The sequence below is a fragment of the Pogona vitticeps genome, chromosome 3 (assembly GCF_051106095.1).
Source record: "Pogona vitticeps strain Pit_001003342236 chromosome 3, PviZW2.1, whole genome shotgun sequence".
Classification (NCBI taxonomy): domain Eukaryota; kingdom Metazoa; phylum Chordata; class Lepidosauria; order Squamata; family Agamidae; genus Pogona; species Pogona vitticeps.
This window is the reverse complement of record NC_135785.1, coordinates 231,750,464-231,775,033: the sequence shown is the minus strand read 5'-3', so window position 1 is coordinate 231,775,033 and position 24,570 is coordinate 231,750,464. Positions and strand designations below refer to the sequence as shown.

General features: G+C 38.8%; 1 protein-coding gene across 3 annotated transcripts in view; it reads left to right on the top strand.

Moving 5' to 3' along the window:
• The window catches only part of CFAP44 (cilia and flagella associated protein 44), a 60,023-nt gene that overhangs the window by 15,294 nt on the left and 20,159 nt on the right, over nucleotides 1-24,570 (top strand). For all 3 annotated transcript variants that reach the window (XM_072993833.2, XM_072993836.2, XM_078389949.1), the window contains 17 exons: nucleotides 605-652; nucleotides 1,345-1,444; nucleotides 2,250-2,344; nucleotides 3,539-3,748; nucleotides 4,142-4,252; nucleotides 5,570-5,722; nucleotides 7,811-8,038; nucleotides 9,224-9,369; nucleotides 12,181-12,451; nucleotides 12,741-12,796; nucleotides 13,363-13,525; nucleotides 14,587-14,717; nucleotides 16,437-16,639; nucleotides 18,255-18,444; nucleotides 21,742-21,919; nucleotides 22,459-22,980; nucleotides 23,516-23,719. In XM_072993833.2, the coding sequence (XP_072849934.2) occupies nucleotides 605-652; nucleotides 1,345-1,444; nucleotides 2,250-2,344; nucleotides 3,539-3,748; nucleotides 4,142-4,252; nucleotides 5,570-5,722; nucleotides 7,811-8,038; nucleotides 9,224-9,369; nucleotides 12,181-12,451; nucleotides 12,741-12,796; nucleotides 13,363-13,525; nucleotides 14,587-14,717; nucleotides 16,437-16,639; nucleotides 18,255-18,444; nucleotides 21,742-21,919; nucleotides 22,459-22,980; nucleotides 23,516-23,719 (3,009 nt within the window). The remainder of the gene's footprint in view (nucleotides 1-604; nucleotides 653-1,344; nucleotides 1,445-2,249; nucleotides 2,345-3,538; nucleotides 3,749-4,141; nucleotides 4,253-5,569; nucleotides 5,723-7,810; nucleotides 8,039-9,223; nucleotides 9,370-12,180; nucleotides 12,452-12,740; nucleotides 12,797-13,362; nucleotides 13,526-14,586; nucleotides 14,718-16,436; nucleotides 16,640-18,254; nucleotides 18,445-21,741; nucleotides 21,920-22,458; nucleotides 22,981-23,515; nucleotides 23,720-24,570) is intronic.

Below are 24,570 nucleotides of genomic sequence, written 5' to 3'. Positions count from 1 at the left end.
GGCAAATGTTGCTTGTGCTTGTTGTTCCCCAAGCACTTGCTCAAGCACTAACAGAACAGCACCTCTTGGTTTTTACTAGTACTTTTATATAATTAGATGAAACATTTTCTTTTTACTTTTGAAGTAAAATTACATGTGATGTTAAATATATTTCTCCTCTCCCCTTGCTAGAAAGATGGTGGGTGAGTCATTAGGCTTGGGACTGCCACATGTGTGCAGTGGGGATTAACCCTGCCATGAAATGAACAGCCTCCATGCTTTAAGTTGCCCTTAGCTGAGGAGGGAAGAGGCTCTTGCTCTCAAAAAAAGATTCCAGTTTGGCTGTTTGTTTTTGTCAGAGTTGTGATGTTGGGAAAAGGACTGAGACATACTGTGGAAACCAGTTTAGTTTACCTGTTATATATACTGTAATGTGAAAAAGATTCACACTACTTGCTGTCAGGGCCAGGTGTCACTTGAGTTATTCTTAAATTCATCTGGGATAAATTGCAGATGACTGTAGAAAAAGGCAGTTAATTTTCTTAAATCAGAACCAGAGCTTTTAGGGTAGGAAAATAAATATTATTTGAAAGAATAATGAGGTGCTAAATGTTGTCTTCTTTAGGATTTTAATGGAGCCATCTGGAAGCTTGATCTGAGTTTCTCAAATGTTGTGAGTGTATTTTCTTTCCTTATTTATTCCCAGCATTCCTCAGTTATACCTTATTTATACTTGGTAGATAAATAGAGGTGAATCTTTTATATTTATAAATCCAATGAATTAAGTAAGTTCAAAAGGTCAATAGTTATTAGTGATTTTAAGTGCTTTAGTTTGTGTTCGTATTGGAACATTAATTAGGTGAATATCTAACAATTTTCTGTAGGTCTTTGATTATCTATGATTCTTACCATAGGATCTTTGAATTGGAAAGAAATGTAGATGTTAGCTAGTCTGATGCCGTGCTGGTGCAAGAAATCTATTATAACAATCCTGATAGATTGTTATCCAGTCTGGGGGTTCATGTAATTGCTAGATACCTGTACAGTTGTTGAAGAAAAGAATTTCATTAAAGGAAAGCAAAACATGCTGCTTAAATACTTAAAGCACTCTCTGGGTGCTTTACAAGTTAATTACTACACATTGCCCCCCCCCCCAGCAAGCTGAGTATTCATTTTACCGACCTCAGAAGGATAGAAGGCTGAGTCAACCTTGAGCTGACTACCGGGATTGAACCCTGGGTCTTGGGCACAGTTTTGACTGCAGTTCAGCAGTTTAACTGTTGTGCCAGGAGGCTCCTTAGCTTCATATAGCTTTTTCAAAATTGATGCAAACAGCCCTCTGAAGTATATATTTTCAATCTGCAGACCCATGATCCAGAATGCCTCTTTACTTTTCATTCTGGAAGGATAGAAGCTGTAGCTGTTTCTCCAGTCACTTATATAATGGCCACAACAGCTCTTGACCGTAAGTGCATCTCTTTCCTTCAGATTTTTTTCATTGTTTTAAAGATTGAAATTAGTTAAGTTCAATAGGCCTATAAATAGACATATTCATCCATGGACATCTTGCAGTGGTGTAGCCTTTTCTTTTCATACATTCTATGTAGGTGGCATTTTGGCCAATTTCTAAATTTATTGATGCAACAGACGTGACTTTTAAATATTTTATGTTTCACTTTGAAATGTTCTATATATATAATACATAATTTAATTGCCAGATTTATTTATCTAGAAAAACATTCCTATTTTTAATGATAACATCTTTAACATCAAAATAATGCTAAATCAATCTTGAATTAATTATTAACAAATTCATGGTGATGATTTCTATAGCAGTTTTAAAAGACAAAGAGTTCAGTAGTTGTTCTTCACAACACCTCTGTAGGATAAATTGTTGTGAGTGTTATTTTGCTTATGGAAAATATGTCTGAGAGATAAATTGCTATTTTCTGTGAAAAGAAGTATTCTGTTAAAGTATTCTAGCCAAGCTATCGTCTTTAGGGAGGTTAGCTTACAAATGTAAATATATTCCCAGGTTCTCCAGGAGTGACACATGAACCAAGTTGTGCCAGCCTTCTGACCACTTTCTTGAAGGTATCTTCTAAAGATACCTTCAGGAAATCTCTAAAGCTACAGATGTTGTAGGAATTTTAATAGGAAGAATTAAGGTTGTTTCAATTTTTAGTCTGTTGTAACAAACAGTTTCTTGAATTTTAGCAAACAGTGAGGATCGATCTTTATTTTCTTCCTCTGTCAACTGTCTAACACAGGTTCAGTGCGTGTCTATGACTTCATCAGTAAGGTGCAGCTGGCTGAAATTAAATTTAAACAGGGAGGGACAGCATTGACCTGGGCACCAGCTGTGGTAGGTAGTACAAGATAAGATGAGGAAACAGTGGCTGATGGAACCTATGTACAGTATCTGGTGTAATCTCATATATGAATGGGTAATTGTTTGTACTGCCTCTGATTTGCATTTTAGCATAATGAGATTCAGGAGCTGATTGCCTGGATATTTCTCCATTCTTCTCTCCCCTATTACTGTATTCTACGAGTTTCCTTTATAGGTCATCAGGTATAGCAGCCATTTCTAATTTACATTTACCAATACTTTTCTGTAGAGTAGCTTAAGTAATTTTCCATGGTTTCAAATGAAGTGATGAGTTTTCAAGAAGTAGAAAAAAATGTGTTCTGATTACCCATTGCATTGAAAGCATGCATTCAAATTCCTCTTTCTGTCTGAACAAGAAAAGTTTACTTATTTATATGTCCAAATTGTGCCCTTTAAAAAAAAAAGAGCTTTAAGCCACAGAGCCATCCTGGACATCGAGATGGCAAGTTGTGGTCTTTCAGCTGAAACTGGGCTCCAGTTTCTGTCAGCATTAGCTATCATGACCAGTGGTCAAAGATAATGGAAGCAGTGGATGAATAACATCATGACTTGCATACAGCTGTGCTATATGTGTTCACCATGTAAATCAGCGGTCCCCAACCTTTTTGGGACCGTGGACTGGTTGGGGTGGGTGGGCTCCATGCGCAGGTGGGGCGTGGGGGCGTGTTGCACTTGCTCGCATATTTGTGAGCATGACCCATCCCCTGTGTGAGTGCGACACCCTCCCCATGAACGTGACACCCCCCCCCACAAGTGTGACACACCCACTGTGTTGGGGGGGGAGATCCATCTCTGCAGCCCAGTTCCAGGAACCCCACGGAGTGGCACCGGGCCACAGACCGGGGGTTGGGGACCCTTGATGTAAATGATAATTATTCTTGGTCTTACTGCCCCGTTTTATCTTATAAGAGTAGAGTCATGGAGATACTGTTCTAGTATTTTCTGAGAAGTTGAATGGGGAGAGGAAGGTTTAACATTTTAAATTATATTCTGATTTTGTGGTGTTTTATGTTCATGTATATCCAGTCCCAAGTCTTTTAGTTATGTAGGGATTAAAAAAAAACGTATTCCAGAATTGGTATTCTGGACAGAATTAAGTCACAAATAACAAAGTATTAAATTAGCTGTTCATCATTGTTTTAATAACACATATTCTCCTTTCCAAAGGCAAATCCCAAAGGAGGTGTAATTGCTGTTGGTTTTCAAGATGGTGTTGTCCGTATTATTGAACTTTATAATCCTAAAGGACTCCCTGTTGTTTCTGGACGGGATAATGTATCGGATGCAGCCATGCGTCTGAAACAAGCGTTCAAACCTCATACCACTGTAGTTTCAGCATTGGCTTATGAGCGCAATGGAGAAGTGCTTGCTACTGGGGTATGTTTTGACTTTTAAAAAATTAGCTTTAAATTGTGTTAATAGTTTTCTTATATATTTTTTTAAAAAAATCTGTTAGCAACATCCATGATGCCCTTTACTCTAATCCTGATTAATTGTGGTCTGGACCCAGAATCCAGACCTGAAAGGAATTTGTGGAGTTCAGCCTGAAAGGAATTTCTGAGATGAGATTGGCAAAGCCTCTGTCTTGTTCTGGGGTTCATTGGCTATGCCAAGTACAACTGATGAAGTTGACTTTTGCATCTGAAATGTCATAGTAAAATAAATTAGTTGGTTGTAGTACAAAAGGTTGTTTTTTTGCAGAATCTAGCAATTATGACTACCCATGTGGAATGCATGGCTTTAGTAAATTTTGCATCTTTTCTTTTTCAGAGTAGAGATAAAACTGTTTTTTTCTTTTCTGTTGATGACAAATATGAGCCAATTGGATTCATTAGTGTTCCAGGGCCTGTACAGGCATTGCAGTGGTCTCCCCTTTCTCATGTGAGTAAATCATTTATTTTGTAATATATCTATCTTTTTTTTTTACCATATACTCTGATCCTGTGCTGAAGGATCAGTGTCTGATATTTTTAAATGGCATTTATATATTGTTGATGTTGTTTAGTCATTTAGTCGTGTCCGACTCTTCGTGACCCAATGGACCAGAGCATGTCAGGCTCTCCTGTCTTCCACTGCCTCCCGGAGGTTTCAGAAGAGAAAATAAATAAATAAATAAATAAATAAATAAATAAATAAATAAATAAATAAATAAATAAATAAATAAATAAAAGACAAGTCATACTGAGAAGCCTGCACCTTCTTTTAATGCAGTGGTTCTTAACCTTGGGTTATTCTGGTGTTTTTGGACTGCAACTCCCAGAAGCCTTCACCACCAGCTGTGCTGTCTGGAGTTTATGGGAGTTGCAGTTCAAAAACACCTGAGTAACGCAAAGTCAAGAACCACTGTTTTAATGCACCCTGAAGCATCAATGGCTGAATCTTGTTGCTTAGCATTGTAAATTGCACTAGAGTAGGCCCATTGAATCAATAAGTATTTGGTGATTCAACGCCTCCAGTTACTCAAATTGACCTTCTCTAGTTCCAACTTACTATGCTAAAATTGCTACAAGAGTAGACCAATTTGATTCACTCGAACTTATAGAGGAGTTGACCCCACCAAATCTCCATTGACCCAGTGGGCCTGCCCTAGTATATCATAGTGTGCGTAGCAAAAGGATTCCAGCAAATGTGATCTTGAATGGGTTTTGGCAGTGGTGGACTGTGTGCCTCTTAACTTCCCAAGATCTCTTAAAGCAGTGGTCCCCAACCTTTTTGACACCGCAGATCGGTTGGGGGGATGGGGTCCATGTGTGGCGGACAGGGCACCCCCTGCTCTCTCACGCATGCACAAAGGGGTGGTGCTTGCTCGTGTAGAGATCCAGGCACTTGCAAACATGCGTGAAGGGGCCATGCGGATGGGCGTGCAAGGGGAGTACGTGCAGGGGGGCAGAAGATCTGTGTCCACAGCCTGGTCGGGCCAAGGCCACAGACCGGGGATTGGGGACCCCTGTCTTATAGAATTATCATCTAAGTTTGTTGAGCAAAAACTTCTCAATTGACTAGATCTCTGTATGAAGTTTAGCTAAAATTGTGCCTTGATTTCTGAAGAGGAGAGAGCTTACTAATGATGTTATCCACATGATTGATTGTTTTCTTTTATTATGCAATATCTACCTATGAGCCTGAATCTATCTTTCAGCATCTACATCCAGTACTGTACATATGTCTAATGCTTGTGTTTCATATTCTTATCTGCAGCCAGATAGTAAGCTGCTTATTCTCTGTGAGAATGGTTTTGTTGTCCAGGCTCCTGCTCCACACCCATCTGATTATGATGCAGCATCAACTTACAAGATCAAGGACTTACCTATAGAACATTTTCATTTCTGGAGCATCAAATCTCGACTTTTGGTAAAGTGCTGAAATATAAATACAAAAATGTAATTTGTAATCCTTCAAAGCACAAAATAGTGAAATCATTAGTTCTTATTGTATTATATGTGAAATATAGTACTAGAGCTGAAATACATAAACTAACTTATTCACAATCTCCTTTTATAAATTGTGAGTTGATTAATATTTATTCTTGAAGGTTAAACAATGAAAAATAAAGAATATGAATACAACAAGGGAGTTATATGCATAATTAATTGATTATGACCATTTTAAATATCAGTTGTTATAAATCAGATAAATTCATGAAGGAAAAGGTAACCTTCCACGTACATGATGCTGTCTTCTACAATTATATTTATAAGTAAATTATAGTATATTTTGAACTAAAATAAACTAAAGCTAACATTAGTTTCACATCTTCTTCCATAAGTGAAAACACGACTGCTATAGAGCCTATTGCACAAACTTCTGTGCAATTTTATACAAGGATATGTAGAAGAGCACTAGGTGCTTGTTTATTTCTGTTCCTAATTCTTTGGATCCACACCATTATACACAGTATATATTTTTAGACAAAATGATGCACATTTGCACAATTAGAAAAGATTCCTTGCTATGATGTCAGAATAATTATCTTTAGTATTTTACTGAATGGATTTAACCTCTTCAGATTATTGCACAGTATGTGAAATGAATGCTATACAATGGTGCAGCAATTATAATAGCATGTTTTCAAGTCAATTCCAACTTAAGAAGACCCTTTTCAAAGTTTTCTAGATATAAATTACTCAGAAGTGGTTTGCCATTCTCTTCTTCTGGGACACTGTAGGACCAAACAGTTTACTTAGGGCTGCACAGGCTGCCTTTTCTCTCAAGAAGTACAGTGGGGGATTGAATTCTGCACCTTTTGTTTCACAGCCAAGTACCCAACGCAGTGAGCTATCTGCCCCAGCTGTACAATGGTATATTCCCCCTTGCTAATTTTTTTGGCAACTTTCACAATGTGACTTTCAAGTTTTCCACTTCTGGATGGGTTGGTAACACAAGATGCTGCTGTGATAATTTATGCAGTTTGGGATTTTGCAACCTTCGTAAATTGCACAATGAGTGGGGAGTGCTGGAGGTAAATTTGTGTGGTATTAGGCATAACTTATTTATATTTTTTGGCTATGTAGAACAAGTAACCACATTTACGTGAGAGACGAAGAGGAATCTATGAAATAATGCAGCAGTCCTAGAACTTAATCTTTTCATTTGTTAATAAATCAGTTTTTCATTAAAACATTATCCCACACTACCCCAATATTCTAAACAGTGTGCTATAAACTGTTCTAGTACTGCTCTGCCCAGATAGCAAGTCAAAGGCTGGTTAAATTAATTTCTATACTATGGGTAAATAACAGTATAAATGACAGTACAGCAGATAAAATCAATAAGGAAAATAATTAACATGGAATTAAAATTAACCTATTGTGCGTAATGCTCACTCAGACAAAAAGTAAATGTTCAGGGTGGACTTCAATGACTCTCCTAAGGAAGGAAATTGTAATATTTCAAGGCTGGGAATTAAGAACAGTGAACTTAATGGAGTTTTTTTTAAAAAAATAGGTATGCTGAGATCTTTTGATCTGTTTGGGTGCTGTAGAAAACAAGATCCTGGGCTATTATAAATTATTATTTCAGAATCTTTATATCATGTCCTATATTGTGAGATCTCAGGGCAGGGAACAAGAATAATATTAGAAAACTATTTAAATAGTTTAAAACAGAAAGACTGAAGTTCTCTTGCTTTGTTACTCATACGAAAGGCAAAAGGTCTAACATTCAGCTACTTCTAGCTGGCAATTAAGAAGTCCTCACTGGGATTCTTGGGCAAGTCAAGCTGTGGGCATATACACCATCAGCAATTCCCAGTAGTGACTCCTTAATTGCCAGCTAAGTGTGTCTGACTGTTACACTGTTGCCTTCCATGTATATAAGAAAGCAACAGGATTTTAACCATAGTGTTGTTTCTGAAATTTAGACCATTTGAAACATAAAAACAGTTCAAACAATTTAAAACCACACATGTCCACTCTTCTTATTTTATTCTTGTCAATAAAGAGGGAACAGGAAATTGAACGCCGGGAAAAAGTGAAACAAGAGAAGGAGAAGGCAAAGCAGCAGTGGATCAAGGAACAAATGGATGAGGGAAAAGAACTCGAAGAAATTGAATATCCGGAGGAAGAAACTGAGGAAGAGGAACCACTACCAGAAATCTATTTCCCAGAGACTCCAAGCCCAATTCTTTGTGGGTTTTACTCTGGACCAGGGAAATTTTGGCTATCTATGGTAAACCTATTTTTATTTCTGTTTTAAGGTGGAGTCATAGATTATCAAAAAACAAAAACAAAAAACCAAGAATGTTTTTCTTGTTCTCTATGTTGTCGCATGAATGATTTGGAAAGCTGCATGTTCAGGGTAAATTAAACATTGACTGCAGTGTTCAGTTTAAAGACATACTTTTGTGTAAGCCTATATGGTCCAAGAGGGACGTGGTGGCGCTGTGGGCTAAACCGCAGAAGCCTGTGCTGCAGGGTCAGAAGACCAAGCAGTCATAAGATCGAATCCACGTGACGGAGTGAGCTCCCGTCGCTTGTCCCAGCTCCTGCCAACCTAGCGGTTCAAAAGCATGCAAATGCGAGTAGATTAATAGGGACCACCTCGGTGGGAAGGTAACAGCGTTCCGTGTCTAGGTTGCACTGGCCATATGACCACGGAAGATTGTCTTTGGACAAACGCTGGCTCTATGGCTTGGAAACGGGGATGAGCACCGCCCCCTAGAGTCGAACACGACCGGACAAAAATTGTTAAGGGGAACCTTTACCTTTACCTTTATATGGTCCAAACCCGGAAAATTGTATGCGAATAGGACAGTTTACCCTCTTGTTAGCTTTCCGTCTCACAGGATTCTCTCTTCCCTCCACAGGTGCTAAAAAGTAGGACCTCTATATTGATGCCATTTATTTAATGTAGTGTTTAATACAGTGCTCGTATGTTATGCTTTCATTTCTAGCTCAATTCTGTTCCGACTTGGATAGAATCAGAAATTTTTAATAACATATAAAAATGAGATCTTATTGAATTTTGTTTGTTGTATTGCTGGCATGCAGGATTAACATTTAAATGGCAAAATGTAGAAGATCAAAAGTGCTACATTCAAGAACAACAACGTATACTCTATTTATGCGTCTTTGCATGCTATTAGTCTTTTCCTTCTTTCATTTGAAATTTTAATGAGTCCTGCACACTTCCTTTTCTGAGTGTGTCCAATCCTGTCAGCCAGAACCAAAATATGTTTACACCTGAAAGCTATGAAATGTTGTTTGTGATGGCAGTTTTCTGTGGAATGGGTGAGGATTAGTCTGGAATTCTTAAACTGTGGTAACTTTAGGGAATCTAGATTATATAATTTATTGTTATGTAAGTAGCTTCCCAACTTTTCTCTTTTTAACATCTTCTTATTATGTCTCTTAGGGAGAATATGATACTGGATTCCTATACCATTGTGCATTTTCTCCTATGCAACACCAAAAAGAACCTGAGGCTCGGCAAGATGAGCCTTTTGATGTTATTCCCATAGAAGATGCAGAGGACAATCCCATTAGGCGCATCTGGTTTTGGTAATATGACTTCAGTAGTGTGTTACTTGGTCAAATTAATGGCTAGGATCTCCAAGAAATTAGGTTTTAGTATGTGTGAAATGCCAGTTGTTGTTGTTTTATATTTGATTTTTTAAAAATAGGCACCTGTATATTTGCAAGGACTAATGATTTAGATAATGTGGCTGAGCTAATGTTTCCCATCCCCTGAAATTAATTATTTGGAAAATACTGTAAAAATAATGATTAGTGCTAAGACGGGTTAAACTTTAAAACTCAAAAGTGATTACAGTGATTACAAATTACAACTTCTGCATACTGATTCTACATTTTGGTCAGGATATTGTTGTTAAGTCATGTCCAACTCTTTGTGACCCCATGGACCACAGCATGGCAGGCCCTCCTGTCTTCCACTGCCTCTTGGAGCTGGGTCAAATTCATGTTGATAGCTTCGATGACACTGTCCAACCATCTTGTCCTCTGTCGTCCCCTTCTTCTCTTGCCTTCACACTTTCCCAGCATCAGGGTCTTTTCCAGGGAGACTTCTCTTCTCATGAGATGGCCAAAGTATTGGAGCCTCAGCTTCAGGATCTGTCCTTCCAGTGAGCACCCCGGGTTGATTTCCTGCAAAATGTATAGGTTTGTTCTCCTTGCAGTCCAGGGGACTCACAAAAGTCTCCTCCAGCACCACAATTCAAAAGCATCAATTCTTTGGCGGTCAGCATTCTTTGTGGTCCAGCTCTCACTTCCATGCATCGCTACTGGGAAAACCATAGCTTTGACTATGCGGACTTTTGTTGGCAAGGTGATGTCTCTGCTTTTTAAGATGCTGTCAAGGTTTGTCATTGCTTTCCTCCCAAGAAGCAGGCGTCTTTTAATTTCGGGGCTGCTGTCTCCATCTGCAGTGATCATAGAGCTCAAGAAAGTAAAATCTGTCACTGCCTCCCTATCTTCCCCTTCTATTTGCCAGGAGGTGATGGGACCAGTGGCCATGATCTTAGTTTTTTTAATGTTGGTCAGGATACAAAGGAATATAATATACAGTAATAAAAATAGTACACTGGAGTACCTGGCTTATAGAGCTAGGAGCCAAGTGTTCAAATCTACACTGTGCTTCTTGGGAGAATGGAGAACTGAGATCATTGAAAGCCACCCTGGGCAAGCTGCTAGGTCCCAGAGCACCACCAGAAAGGTGTGGATGGTCTGGATAACCATTTCTTAATATTTTATACTTTGTGAAATTTGTTGTAAGTCGGAATTGACTTGAGAGCACATGATCATCGTCATTATGAAGTGCTGTCAAATGCTTACAAATATCATACAAAAAGGGGATTTTATTAATAACATTACTACTGCTACTACTGCTGTTGCTATTATTATTATAATTACTATGAAGAAGTTTATTCTGTAATTGCAGTATAGACCTTTGGGTTGTAAATCATTCATATGATTATCATCCATTAAGAGCAAGTAGCAGAACTGTCCTAAAGTTTTTGGGAGCCTGGGTGACAAACTGGTGTTGTGATCCACACTTCACAGAGCCAGTGGAAGTTCTTTTCCCTCATATTGCATAGATAACAGGTGGTATGTATGTCAAGCACTGCAGCTTTTGATCAGCGGGTCATATTCTTCCCTACTATACTGTGTATGTGAGAAATGGAAGAGGCTAGAAGAGGATATGTTGCAGATTGAGATACAAAATGATTGCTGTATATAAGAGACATAGTGGGATGATTCCCAAACATCTTTTTGTGTTCATCTATGAGTGGAACCTTAAAAAATTCCTTTTGACTACAACTCACAGAATCAACCAGCCAACATGAATATAAGATCATAAGAAGAGACTTGTTGGATCATAGAAAAATTGTGTCCAGTCCTGCCTCCTGTTTGCACAAGCAGTAATGTATCCTCTGTGTACTGTTATTTAGCAAACAATATTCAGAGACACTCTGTCTCTGATACTGGAGTTAATACATAGCCATTCTGACTAGTAGCCATTGATGGCCCCAACCTCCATGTGTTGATCTAATCTCCTTTTACACCTGCCCAAATTGGCACTCGTCTCATGACAGTAGTTTATTATTATTATTATTATTATTATTATTATTATTATTATTATTATTATTATTATTATTATTATTATTATTATTATTATTATTATTATTATTATTATTATTATTATTATTATTATTATTATTATTATTATTATTATTATTATTATTTATATACTACATTTCTCCCAACAAGGGACCCAAAATGACTCACAACATTAAAATTCACATACAGTAATTACAAATACAATAAGTTAAATATTAAAAGACAAATTAAACAATATATGATTTAAAATTAAATTAAAAGCTTAAAACATTAAAACTTGGAAAAATTAAAATTATCTGCTAAAATGGGGTAAAGATTCAGTTGTAATTTTTAAAAACGTGCCTGTATGTGTTATATACCAGACACATAATCTTCACTTATTTGCTTCTGTCATGTGAAAAATATTGATGCCAGAAGTGAAAAGTAAAAGTGGTGAAGACAGGAAACAGATTGTATAGTTGGAATCAGATTGTGTCTAGTGAAAATCAGGTCTTTTGGGCATATAATGTATAGGTAGCTTTGTCAACATGTAAAGAGTCATGTTTTGCATGAACTGAGAAACTATAGTGATCAGTTTCAGAACAAAAGTTGCTGTAAAGACCTGTGCTGGTGCTATTTCTTTATCTTCAATGTGGAGACCTTTTCATTCTCATTCTGAACAAAGATGTCAGTTTCATGGGCAACACCAAGGAAAGTAGCTACCATCAGCTGTTCATTTTTTAATTACTCCTACAGCTCCACTGGTTTGCTAATGTTCTGTGGGATGGACAATGGAACAGTACGGATTTATCCTCTCCATCATAAAAAACTTTCAGCAGACAATATTGCAGGGTATTGGTCATTCAGCCTACACGATAATGACTATGGGAGAATTCAAGGGATTTGCACGAGTTTTGATGATCGGTTTCTGGTGACCTGTGGAGCAGATGGCAATATCTTTACTTATAATATCCTTTCTGCTGAAGATGTTAAGAAGGTGTTGAGGACTAAAGTGCCATCTCCAAGGGTAAGTAAGATTTAGGAGGACATATTATAAGCTAGGGGAATATGTGGGGAAGTTTGGTTCATTGTTGTTGTTTAGTCGTTTAGTCGTTTAGTCGTGTCTGACTCTTTGTGACCCCATGGACCAGAGAACACCAGGCCCTCCTGTCTTGACAAAGTATTTTCTGTCTTGCTTTATTCTATATAAAGCATGCTTCTATGCTGTGCAGATCTACATGGAGTGCTCCCTTATTCTTGGACCAGCTTACTAGCTGTTGTTAGCACCATGTTTATTTAATTTCCTTTTTCTCCAGGGAGGCCTTGATAGAGAGCGAGCAGCACAAGATATTGAAGATCCCAATGCCTACAGGTAAGACTGCTTAATGGAAGCATTGATCTTGGATCCTTGGTCTCAAACCTGTTTTTTGAGGTAGCTTGTTTGAAACAGAGGTGCATTCCAAGCCACTGTGGCCTGCTTGAAAGTTCTGTTACTCTTCTTTCACTTCTGGGTCGTAGGGATGCAAGGTTGTACCTGTAGAAAAGCATGTAGAAAGGTCAGGTTTGTCTTTCAGAGATGCCAAATGATGACTTCAAGATATCAAAGATTCAAAGGGCTTGCCATTTACTCAAGGTTGAGTAGTTTCTTCAGTGCCTATCTGTTTTGTACTCTTAACTTCAAAATTTAGTACAGACTTTGGCAGAATGTAGCGTTGCTTTCAGCAGTATAATAATGGTGGTTTCTGGAGCAACATAAGCAAAAGTTACAATCTCTATTATTGTAAAACTTGGTATTGTAGAAACACATTTCTGTTCCAATACAGTGTAACAAAAACACTCTGCTTTTTCAAGACCCAGTTTCAGAATTTCATCCTTTATTTGTTCCTGATAGTTTCAACCATTTTGTCTTCTCATTATTTCTTTTCTCACATTTTTTAGTATTGAGAATGCCAAGCAAAAGAAGGAACATGATCAGATAATAAGAGCAGCAGAACATAAGAAATATATAAAGAGACAAGAACTCATCACTCTAAGGCATCAGTTTCAGGATTTGCTACAAATGAACCATGACCTTCCCAAGCATATGCAGCTTCACCGAGCAGTATGTTTGAATATCTTTCCTTATAGGCTATGGATTATACCTTAGTGTCTTTCAGGTTTTACAATGAGCTAACAACTAGTTTGTTTAATTTGGACTTGTGTCACAAGTGCTCAGGTAGGACTGAAACATATAGAAGAGAAATCCACAAACATGAAGAGAAAGTATTCTCAAAGGCTTTCACGGTTGGGATCCAATGGTTGTTATAGTTTTTTTGGGGGGGCTGTTTGGAGGTTTTTCTTCCTAAGGTTTCACCAGCCTCTGTGTCTGGCATCTTCAGAGGACAGGAGTTGAGAACACAGACAGAGTTATAACTCCTGTCCTCTGAAGATGCCGGCCACAGAGACTAGCGAAACGTTAGGAAGAAAAACCTCCAGAACATGGCCAAATAGTCTGAAAAATCTACAACAACCATGAAGAGCAAGCCCTATTTACTTCTGGTAGTTGAAAATGTGGAGCCTAGTGTTTCTGAAAAAGAAGTCCCAGTTGGACAAAAATCTAGGAAACTGGCTTTAGACTGAGTCCAAATGAACTTATCAGATGGAGCAAGCAGGTTCCCACATTATGAATTAACAATTTTCATCTAATATTTTTTTAATTGTTTGAAGGTCAGTTATTAATTTTAATCTTATGTTGTATTAAGCTGTTCTTTAAACTGTCTTGTCTCCCATTTCTGGGGTAAAAGATAGAATATAAATGTAGTAATTAATAAATTTGACAAGAATATATTAATATACCTTAATGGTGTAAGATCTAGCTATTTATTTGACTTAATAGAAGATGATTTCATGCTGATAACTGATATTTTTGGGAAGTAAGACCTTAGAAGAGATTAGGAGAAAATTGGATTGATGTATGGTGTTGGACAGAAAGTGCATGCAGTTTGAGATGCTTCAGTCCACAATGCTCACTTTTAAATTTGCAAATGCAAATATTGTTTATATTAGTAAATCCCCAGTGCTCTTTTTGGGCTCCATATAAAACCAGAAATTGGGTAATGTTTACACTGAACTTTTTGAAGTGCTAGAAAAAAACAAACATGATGTTAATTTTCCAATACACAGCAATTTGAGCTGGACCGCAGGATTCGTGCAGAACTGGACAGAAAGACAGCACACAGGATTCGGCTTGTGATGAAAGAGTTGGCTTGGGAACAGGAAAAACATCGCGTTGGGTTGCAAAAAGTACAGGATCGGTAATTAATATTTTCCTAATGTGTATAATTTTGGGGGACTTTTCTTACCTAATGTTTTGTCTTTTTACCTAAGAATGAAACAAAAAAGCACCTTGAAACTTTTCTATAAAAACTGTAATCATCCTGGACTTTGTTTCCTCTAATGTTAGTTTTATTTTTGTCCAAAATGAGCAAACCAATGCATACAGCATGGATTGTCTTTGCTCGTCCTTTAATAATTAGCAGTGAGTTGCAGAGGGAGATTCCAGTTGCTGGGTTTCAAAGGAATTTTGTAAGACAAGATTAGGGATTTTTCTGCTGTTAGCACTAGCCAACAAGTTAGAAAATACGTAATTTATAGTGATTGTTGCTCTGCTGGAGGGGACAGTGAAGAAAATAAGGTTTTCAAACTTCTTCAGTTTTGCTCCCTCCAAAACTTATTTTGGAGCTTATAAAACACATTTTGGGATGCAGCTCCCAGAAACCCACACCCATTACACATGGTGGCTGTGGAATTCTGGAATCGGTAAAAAAAGTGACTGTTTCAAAGTGTAGCTTACCCAGTAAAGGTAAGCATACTCAGTTTCTCTAGGCATTGGCCCAAAGAATCATGCTTCCATAATTCGTATCCCATTGCATGCCTGCTGGACTAAAGATGGGAAAGAGAAAGAGAAAGAAGGATCCCCAACTTGTTTGTGTTTTGGCTCTTCTGCCCATAATCATTCATTTTTATTTGAAATGTGACTCAGTAGACTGACAAGAGGTACTTGAATGCTGTGTGAAAATTAGAATTATATCCTGTTGTTCACTATCCTGCCCACTTGTATGGGATTTTCTAGCTTCAAGTGCAACTACAGCCTTCTGGCCTGATTTTCAGACTCAACATGTAACTAAGGTTTTTTTTTTTTTTTTTTGGTAACTACAGCTCTAAAATCAACAATTTTCACTTGAGAAATAAAGCATATGTGGCAGTTACATACACACACAAAGAGGATTGCCAGCTTCTTCCTTTTTTTGCCATCTTCTTATTTTTTAAATTAGCCAGCCTAATCCACTTCAAACACAGGTCTCTACTCCTGGATCTAGGGATAGGTTGAACATCAAGAATTATAAGAAATAATTATGTTTTATCTTATAGCAACCATCTCATGGAACCCTCTTCCTCAGGTATTGTGGTTGCCTCTCTCTCTCTCTTAGGTTCAGGCCAAATATATATTGTAGTTTACTGTGTTGTTGCACCCTCACAGCTGCTAGGTTTCGCCTCTCTCCTGAGCCAGGATGAGACAGCTTATATTTCTCCTCAAAAGTACTAGCAACATTTCAGTATACAGTAGTATGTTGCAACATAGTATGTTCCCTGCCAGGAATCCTTGTGCTTTGGCATATATGTTTTTGATAGGTTTTAGGGATGTTGAATTTATTTATAAATAAAAGCAGGTTAGAAATATCTAAATACACACAAATGAAGTATTTAAAATAATCATATCAAATACAACAAGCAAACGTTGCTGGAGAAGATGCAGTAAAAATGAGAGGAGATGCTCTAGGATCAGAGATACTGATGAGAGCAGAACAGTTATCTATTGGTTCCTTTTACATTTTTATAAGACTGCATTTACAGATCCTATTTTTAAAGTACATAAAAACGTGTTGAGGTCTGATACAGTGAACTACACTCAGACAACTTTAAGCTGTGGAGCTGTGGCAGTAAAAAGGGATATCTTTGTTTTAATCTGTCAGGTTCCGAGGTGGTTTGGAATATGATACAATTGTGGTCTGTGCCATGAGAAGTAACCATCGAATCTCCACATACAGACTGCTGGCAATCTCAGAAAGCTTCTACAAATCCAGAAAACAGAGTCAATCATGGAAAAGGCGAATGAGCAAATTTGACTGGAAGACTAAAGAAGGAGATCAAAGAAGAGAAAGCCAAAAAGATCTTAGTAAGAGTTTGCAGTATTCCTGTGTGGCAAAAATTAGACATTTGCAGATGACCTGCAATAAAGCTTATACTCAAAGAGACAGAAAACTGCTGGAAACAGATTTCCTGTTTTAATGTGATTCCTCAGATTTAAGCAGGATGTGGAGCAGCAACCAGCAAATCAGTGCTAGGAGGCTTCCCAGCTATTGACAGCATTGGGGCCTTAGCAGCAGCTTGGCCACTTGACGTGTAGTGAAAACAGAAGTCCCCACCCCTGAAAGAATAACTTCACCAGCCAGCCAGTGGCAAATATTTGGGAAACCACCTCGCATTTGTAGACTAGTGATGCTCTTCCTCAGGGGTCATGGTAGGATGCAACTTCAGCAGCTCCATTTTTACTTCTTGTTGAGTGGGTGAGGACTCTGCTGTTTCAGCTCCAGCACTGTCAGCAGACAGGAAACCTCCCAATACAGGCCAGCTAGTGATGGAAGCCCTACTGCAGTTTAAGAAAGCATGGACTTGTGCCATTTAAACTTCAGTAGGTGTTGTGTCATATGCAGCACTGTGGTCTGAAAACCATGTATGGTGTCAGCCTGTGTGTAAGCATGCCATAACCCCCCTGCCCATGTGCTTTGTATAAATTTGTATAATTTTATATAAGCAATAGATTTTGCTAGTGTAATCTTTTGGTTCCTAATGTTGCTCAAGGATGCTTTCCCACACCAGTGTTAGTTACACTCCCCAATATCATCCAGTAAGATTTGATCAAATGTTATGTGACTTTTCTTTAACAAAATGAATATTGACATATCATATTTGTTGATGCTTCTTTCCAACACGGTAATGTTGAAAATTACTCCCCCCGCACTACAAAATAAGACAAATTAGGATGAAACAACATAGTAACTTGTTTTTATGATAGGATATTAAAGAATATAGTGTTTGAGAATATAGTGAATAGTATTTGTAAGCAAATGGGTCATAGGCTCTTCTGTAATGTGCTTGGCTTTTCTGTTCTTTGAAAGTTTTATTAGAACAGTAAGTAGATGTGGAATTATTTCTTTTCTTTTCTTCTTAGTTTCTAGAATTAAGAAATTAGCAGTTCTAGTTTCTAGCAGTTTACAGTGGGAGAAAGAGCCATAGATAAAGTGGCAGAATGAGTCAAAGGTAAAAAGAAAAGAAGAGAAAAAAGAAATACCATTGTGGGATACTATACATTGGGAACAGATTGACTACATACATACATAGACACTACAAATATGTCTACAAATACGTATGTGATCGACACCTTTGGAGGGCTCAAAGGGCTTTCTCCCCGACATTGGAGGAAGCCGTTTGAGACCTCTGAAAACAAAAAGGCAGGGAGAAAGGGCTGGAATTTCGATTTTCCAGCCCTTTCCCCCTGCCTTTTTGCCTTTTGAAATGCTGCAACAGATTAATTCCATTCCCATGCAATTCAATGGGAAATGATCCTTTGACTTATGAACTTTTTGACATACGAACGTCTTTCCAAAATGGATTAAGTTCGTAAGTCAAGGTACCACTGTATAAATATTTATATATTTATACATATATTTATGCATATGTATGTATATATAAACACATACACAGACATATATGAATATATATTTGTGCAGGACCAACATTTGCAACCCAGTCTTCTGTCATCACTGAGGAAGAACCAGAGCCAGAAAAGGTGCGGAAGAAGCCCCAGTCAGTGGCAAGCCGTATTGCGGAAAATCGAATGGAAAGATTAAGGAAAATTATTGAAAAAGCAGACAAAGCCAAAGCTAAGATTGAACAAAGAAAGAAAGAATGGGATGAATTGTAAGTTCTGATTTTTAAAAAGTAATTACACCAGAGCACAGAGTTCTGCCTCCTGTCCTCTGAAGATGCCGGCCTCAGAGACTGGCGAAACGTTAGGAAGAACAATCTTCAGAACACGGCCAAAGAGCCCGAAAAACCCACAACAACCATTAGATCCCGGCCGTGAAAGCCTTTGCGAATACATTAATTTTAATAGGTTTTCTGGCTCTTCATTGATTGCATTATTGATAGTAATGGTTAATTTCCTTGAGACAGGATTAACAAATTACGTTGTTATTGTTGTTATATGATGACCCTATAAATGAGCAATCTCTAAAATATCCTGTCCTCAACTGCCCTGATCAGCTGATGTAAACTCAAGCCTGTGGCTTCCTTTAGGTTCATCTCATATTTGATGTTCTTTTTCCTACTTCCTCCCACCTTTCCCAGCATTATTGTCTTTTCCAGGAAAGCATGACTTCTCACAGTGTGCCCAAGAAGGGAAGCCACAGTTTCAATATTTTTATCTCCAGATAAACAGGCTTGGTTTGATCTAGCATTCACTTGTTTGTCTTTCTGGCAGTCCAGGGTGTCTGCAGAGCTCTCCAGCACATTTCAAATAAATCATTTTATTCCTTTGAATAAGAAATAAAAGCTTTCTTAACTGCCCAGCTTTCACACCCGTGCATGGTAATCAGAAATACAAGAGTGTGGATGACATTGGTCTTGTTCTCCTGTGACACATCCTTGTACTTCACAATCTTTTTAATTCCTTAATTGCTGCCCTTCATAGTCTCCGCCTTCTTCTGATTTCTTGGCTGCAGTTATGGTTTGAATTTATGATTGAACCAAGACATACAAAATCTCTAAACTGTTTCAGTTTCTTCATTGTCAGTGCTAAATTTGTATGCTCCCATAATAGCAAACACTATCACGGAAAAAGAAAAAAGAGAATTATTTTCACATGCATTACTAGAACTGGCCACTAGAGGGCACAAGCGCCCATACTATGTATTCCTCACTAACAGTGGATGAGCTGAGACATCCAGTGCTCCGTCTTGCATGATGAAACATAACCACTTTCAGCCTGTGACGTCAGATATGGTGGACAGAGTGCTTGATTGCTGTCGTGCCACCACCTCCTCCCTTGACCCTTGCCCGGCCTGGCTAATCAAAGCAGCCAGGCCTATAACAATGGAATGGGCTATGGCAATAATTATTGGGTCTCTCCAGGAGGAGCAAACACTCATTAGGCCCCAAAGGAAAAAACCGAGCTTGGCGGGGGGCAATATTGGTAATTATAGGCCCGTCGCCAATGTTTGTTTCCTTAGCAGGGTAGTTGAGAGGATGGTGACCGATCAGCTGCAGGCTCTTCTGGATGAAACTAATGCCCTGGATTCATTCCGGTCAGGCTTCAGGCACGCCATGGCACAGAAACGGCATTGGTCACCCTGTTTGATGACCTGCTGAGGGAGGCCGACAGGGGCAAAATGTCTCTGCTGGTCCTCCTCGATATCTCAGCTACCTTTGATACCATTGACCATGATATCCTCCTGGGGAGGCTCTCCAAGTTGGGAATCGGTGGCCTGCCTCTTGCCTGGCTCCGTTCCTTCTTGGAGGACTGTTCCCAGAGAGTGCAGATTGGAGATAGTTTCTCAGCCCCATGGAGCCTCAATTGTGGGGTTCCACAGGGCTTGATTATCTCTCCAATGCTGTTTAACATCTATATGAGGCCGCTGAGAGGGGTCATCAGGGAATGTGGGGCTTCGTGTCATCTGTACACTGATGATACTCAGCTCTACATCTCCTTTTTCCCAACAACAGTGGATGCTGTTTCGTCCCTTGAGCGCTGTCTGGGGGCTGTTCAGCAATGGATGCAGGAGAATGGACTGAGGCTGAATCTGGGCAAGACAGAGGTCCTTCGGGTAGGTGTCCCAGACATCAATGGTCTGGGAAACTCCGTTTCTTGGGGACTTACCACCAAGAGTGAGGTTCGCAGTTTGGGTGTACATCTGGACCCAGCGCTCATCATGCAGACCCAGAGCTCACTCTGTTGCGTGGAATTGATCTTACGACTGCTGGTCTTCTGACCTTTCAGCACAGAGGCTTCTGTGGTTTAACCGGGAGCGCCACCGCAGTAACTGCTTATAAATACATATATGGATATTTAGATGTTTTTCATCAAATCAGGGAGTGATTAGCCTGAAGTCTCATCTTATTCTGAGAGTCTTGTTTCTAGACTAAAAGTTCCCATAGTGGTAAAACAGTAACAGTCCCCTTGCTTGGAAGGGCAAGACCACACCTGGAGTATTGTGCACAGTTCTGATCGCCGCATATCAAAAAAGACATAGTGGAATTGCAAAAGGTGCAGGGAGGAGCGACTAAAATGATGACTGGGCTGGGGCACCTCTTTTATGAGGAAAGGTTATAGTATTCGGGGCTCTTTAGAGAAAAGGTGCCTGAGGCGGGGGACATGACTGAGATATATAAAATTATGCAGGAGATGGATAAAGTGAATAGAAGGAAGCTCTTTTCCTTCTCATGCAATACCATAACCAGGGGATGTCCACTCCAATTGAGTGTTGGGAGAGTAAGAACAGACAAAAGAAAATATTTCTTTACCCAGCGTGTTGTTAGTCTGTGGAACTCCTTGCCACAGGATTTGGTGATGGCATCTGGCCTAGATGCCTTCAGACGTGGATTGGATAGATTTCGGGAGGAAAAGCCAATCGCAGCTTAAAGCCATGATGGAGATATATAGTCTCCAGGCTTAAAAGGAAGGTACCTCAGAATGCGAGATGTAGGGAAGTGGTATCAGGAGATCCAGCAGGGGTTGTTATGTTCTTATGTTCCCACCTCTGGACCCCACTTGGATTCTGGTTACCAGTGCTGCTTGTCTGTGAGACTTAATGTGAAGAAGCCACTGTTTAGAGATATGGGTGAAGGAGAAGAGCATCAGGTCAAACATTTGGCTTGATCTTTGAGGTGGTCACTTTGCTGTTTAGGAGTTAAGTCCCTTTCCTATGAGGGCAGTATGTGCTCCTTGAAATGAACAACATGATGACAAAAGCCCACAACAACAAAAAAGGTAACATCTGTTCTCAGAATCTCTATCAAGATATGATCTCCTCTTGATTTGGTTAGTTGAGAACAGTCCCGAACTCCTACCCAGATGGTAACTCTCCTGGGTAAACCAAAGAAAAGCTGAGCTGGGTAGCCATAATAGTTTGTTTCTGTGATGACGGAGGTATATCAGAATAGATGGCTTGATGTGGTTTATTAGACCAAGGCACATTGCCTTTTGTTGGTGTTTGGCAGATTCAAGAGCAAACCAGACGATGACTATGAGGACCCTCAAGATGTGGAAAATATCAGACTGGCGCAAGAGAATATGGGGGACTTTAAATTGAAAACTGCTACTAACTACAAAATCCCTGAACACATGAGAATGAATGCTGCCAAGAAAATGACTCAGCTGGCAAACCTAGAAGTGGCGGTAAATAAAAGACTTGAATAATATGGTTTCATTTCCAGTACACCCTAGTTTTTGCTGTAGGGGTTAGAGAAAATTAGTGCTATAATAAATATACTCTGAATTCAAAATCGTGTGCTCAGATACACAAGCAGTTCCATTATCCCTAGTGCCCCCTTAAACTTTTTAATAGGTAGGCACTTTTATGTTTGTTACTTCTTGGTTTTCTTGCATTAATAAAATTATTTAATTAGTTATCTCTTCAGTTTGTTTTTTCTTAGTTCTTTGACAGATGCAGCAAATGAATGAGAAGTTGAGCTATGCCATGGCATGGAAATGTTATACATTTATGTAAGATAGTTACTTAACTAAGGAAAAAAGACCTTTTAAATTGATGATTGGCCTGTACATATTGAAAGGTATTAATCAGAGCACACTGATATATAAATTAATTTCATATTATTGATTTAATTATTTGTGTGTATGAAATAAATTTTGAAAAAATATGAGCTTTTAAATACAACTTTTCCCCAAGTTGAAGCAGTATGTCCTTTTCTTTTCAGATCCATGAAAAGAAATTAACGATGAACAAATGGATAGTGGGCCTCCGAGACCTCAAGGTGGCTATTATTGAAGAGATCCAATGTGTGGTACAAGAACTGAAGACTATACAGGCATCTCTGCATCCATCCAAACATTTGCCTATTCCTCCAGTTCCTCAACTTCTTCCTGAAGAGACTCCAGAAAAAAATTTCCAGTATGACAGTGAAATGCTTTTTAAGTTCAAAGAGGTATTAGAAGAGCGAGTTAAAGTGAAAGAAGTTGTGCCTGCAGTTACTTCGGCAGAGGCCAGTGGAATAGGAGGATTTGGAGGAGGGTTCCTTCATGCTCCTTCAATAAAAGAACTTGATACTATGGGCCGAGGGGCAAGCATGAAGTCGGTGAAAGTAGCATCTGGAACTGTCTCCGTGGCGGCAGTCAAAAGTTTTGAGATTGAGCTGCCAGAGCCAACAGAGTTGGAACTGGAAATTGCAATGCGGGAGGAGATCAGAAACATTTATCTACAGGAAACGTTGGTCAAGAGGGTAAGAAAGTCTTGAAGCTGACTGTGCATAATCTGTTTTCTTCTTAAATCTTTTCCTAGAGTGTCTTGCACTTTGATATTTTAGGCTATCCATCCACTTTTTTTCTAATCTGAAGATACTAACCTTCACTTACTATTTTCATATCATCACAATCTGAGTTTCTAAGTGAGAGCTAAATGACATGAACAGTAGTAAAGAATCCTTCAGTTTCTCCCTGGCTTTAAATGTTTAATCTGTTGGACAAGACTCTGAGAATCTGAGAGAATTTATTATATCAATCCAGCTGGCAGTCAGAATGCCTATCTTAAAATTTGGTGAAATTTCGTATCTTTTCCAGGATTCCCAGACTACAGTAAAATAATTTCAGGCTGACAACAAGCATGGCCTTATTAATAAAATCATAGTTTCAAACTAAGATAGTCCTGGGTAAAATTCTTAATATATGTAGCACAAAGTTGTTCTTTTGTGAGTTTTGTTGAATTTATTTTCACACTGTTTTCTCCACACTACTGCTTCTGCCTTACTTATCCTCCAGATTGATGAGCTCATGATGACCTTTGACGCTGAACTTCGTCTTTTGCGTCACCAAAAACTGAAGCTGGACATACAGATGAAAACTGCTGATTTGCGTCACATAATTTGGTTTCAAGAGCTGCTTCTCCTGAAAAACTTTGAAAAGCATGAAGACATCCTTCAGGAACGTGTAAACAGTCTTGCCAGTGAGGAAGAGGAAATGCAGGTACTGTATGTAATATACAGACAACATTGTATGTATTGTAGGTTTTTGAAGTCCCAGAAAAGGAGTCTTCCTGTAGGGCATGGATGGGTGACATATGGGCCATTTCCCTTCCAGCTTTTTCTGTGGTTCTCTGGGTTTCTGGCACTTCTACTAACTTTGCTGTGAAAATAACAAGGTTGTTTTATCTCTCTGCTTCTTTTTTGTAAGCACATGTCCTCTGTGCACTTTGCTTCCAAGTGAAATTTTGCTCCTGGAAGCCTGAGTGCTAATGCCAAGAGCATTCCACATAATGTATGCCAGGACTTGAGATACCCTGTCATGACCTCTTGTGGAGTGGGGCTGAGGAGCAATATGGCACTCTCCCAAGACCTCAGCAGATGACCTAAAGGCCTGAACATGTTTGTAAAGAAGGAGGCAGTCCCGTTATTCATCATTTACCAGCCATTGCTTAATGTTTTGCTCCACACTGAAAGAATAACAGAAATCAGTATATCATTTGAGCTTGTAGAAGTGGCATATGTGAGAACAACCCTGTACTTAGCATTAAGAGCTATCCTTTTAGGCAAAAAATGTAGCTTGTGGCACCAGCAGTAGCCACCACCACTGCTGCTGCTGTATTGACAAATCAACTATAAATTAAATAATGATTAAGTAATTGGTTTAAGAAAATTTGCTTTCTGTCCTGCAGAAAAAGAAGAGACCCATAAGGACTTGCCTCTTTCCACACACACACACACACACACACACACACACACACACACAGAGAGAGAGAGAGAGAGAGAGAGAGAGATTATCAGTCTTTTTTATTCCTTTTTCATCCCCAAAGATGCTTCCCTTCCTTTCCTTCCATT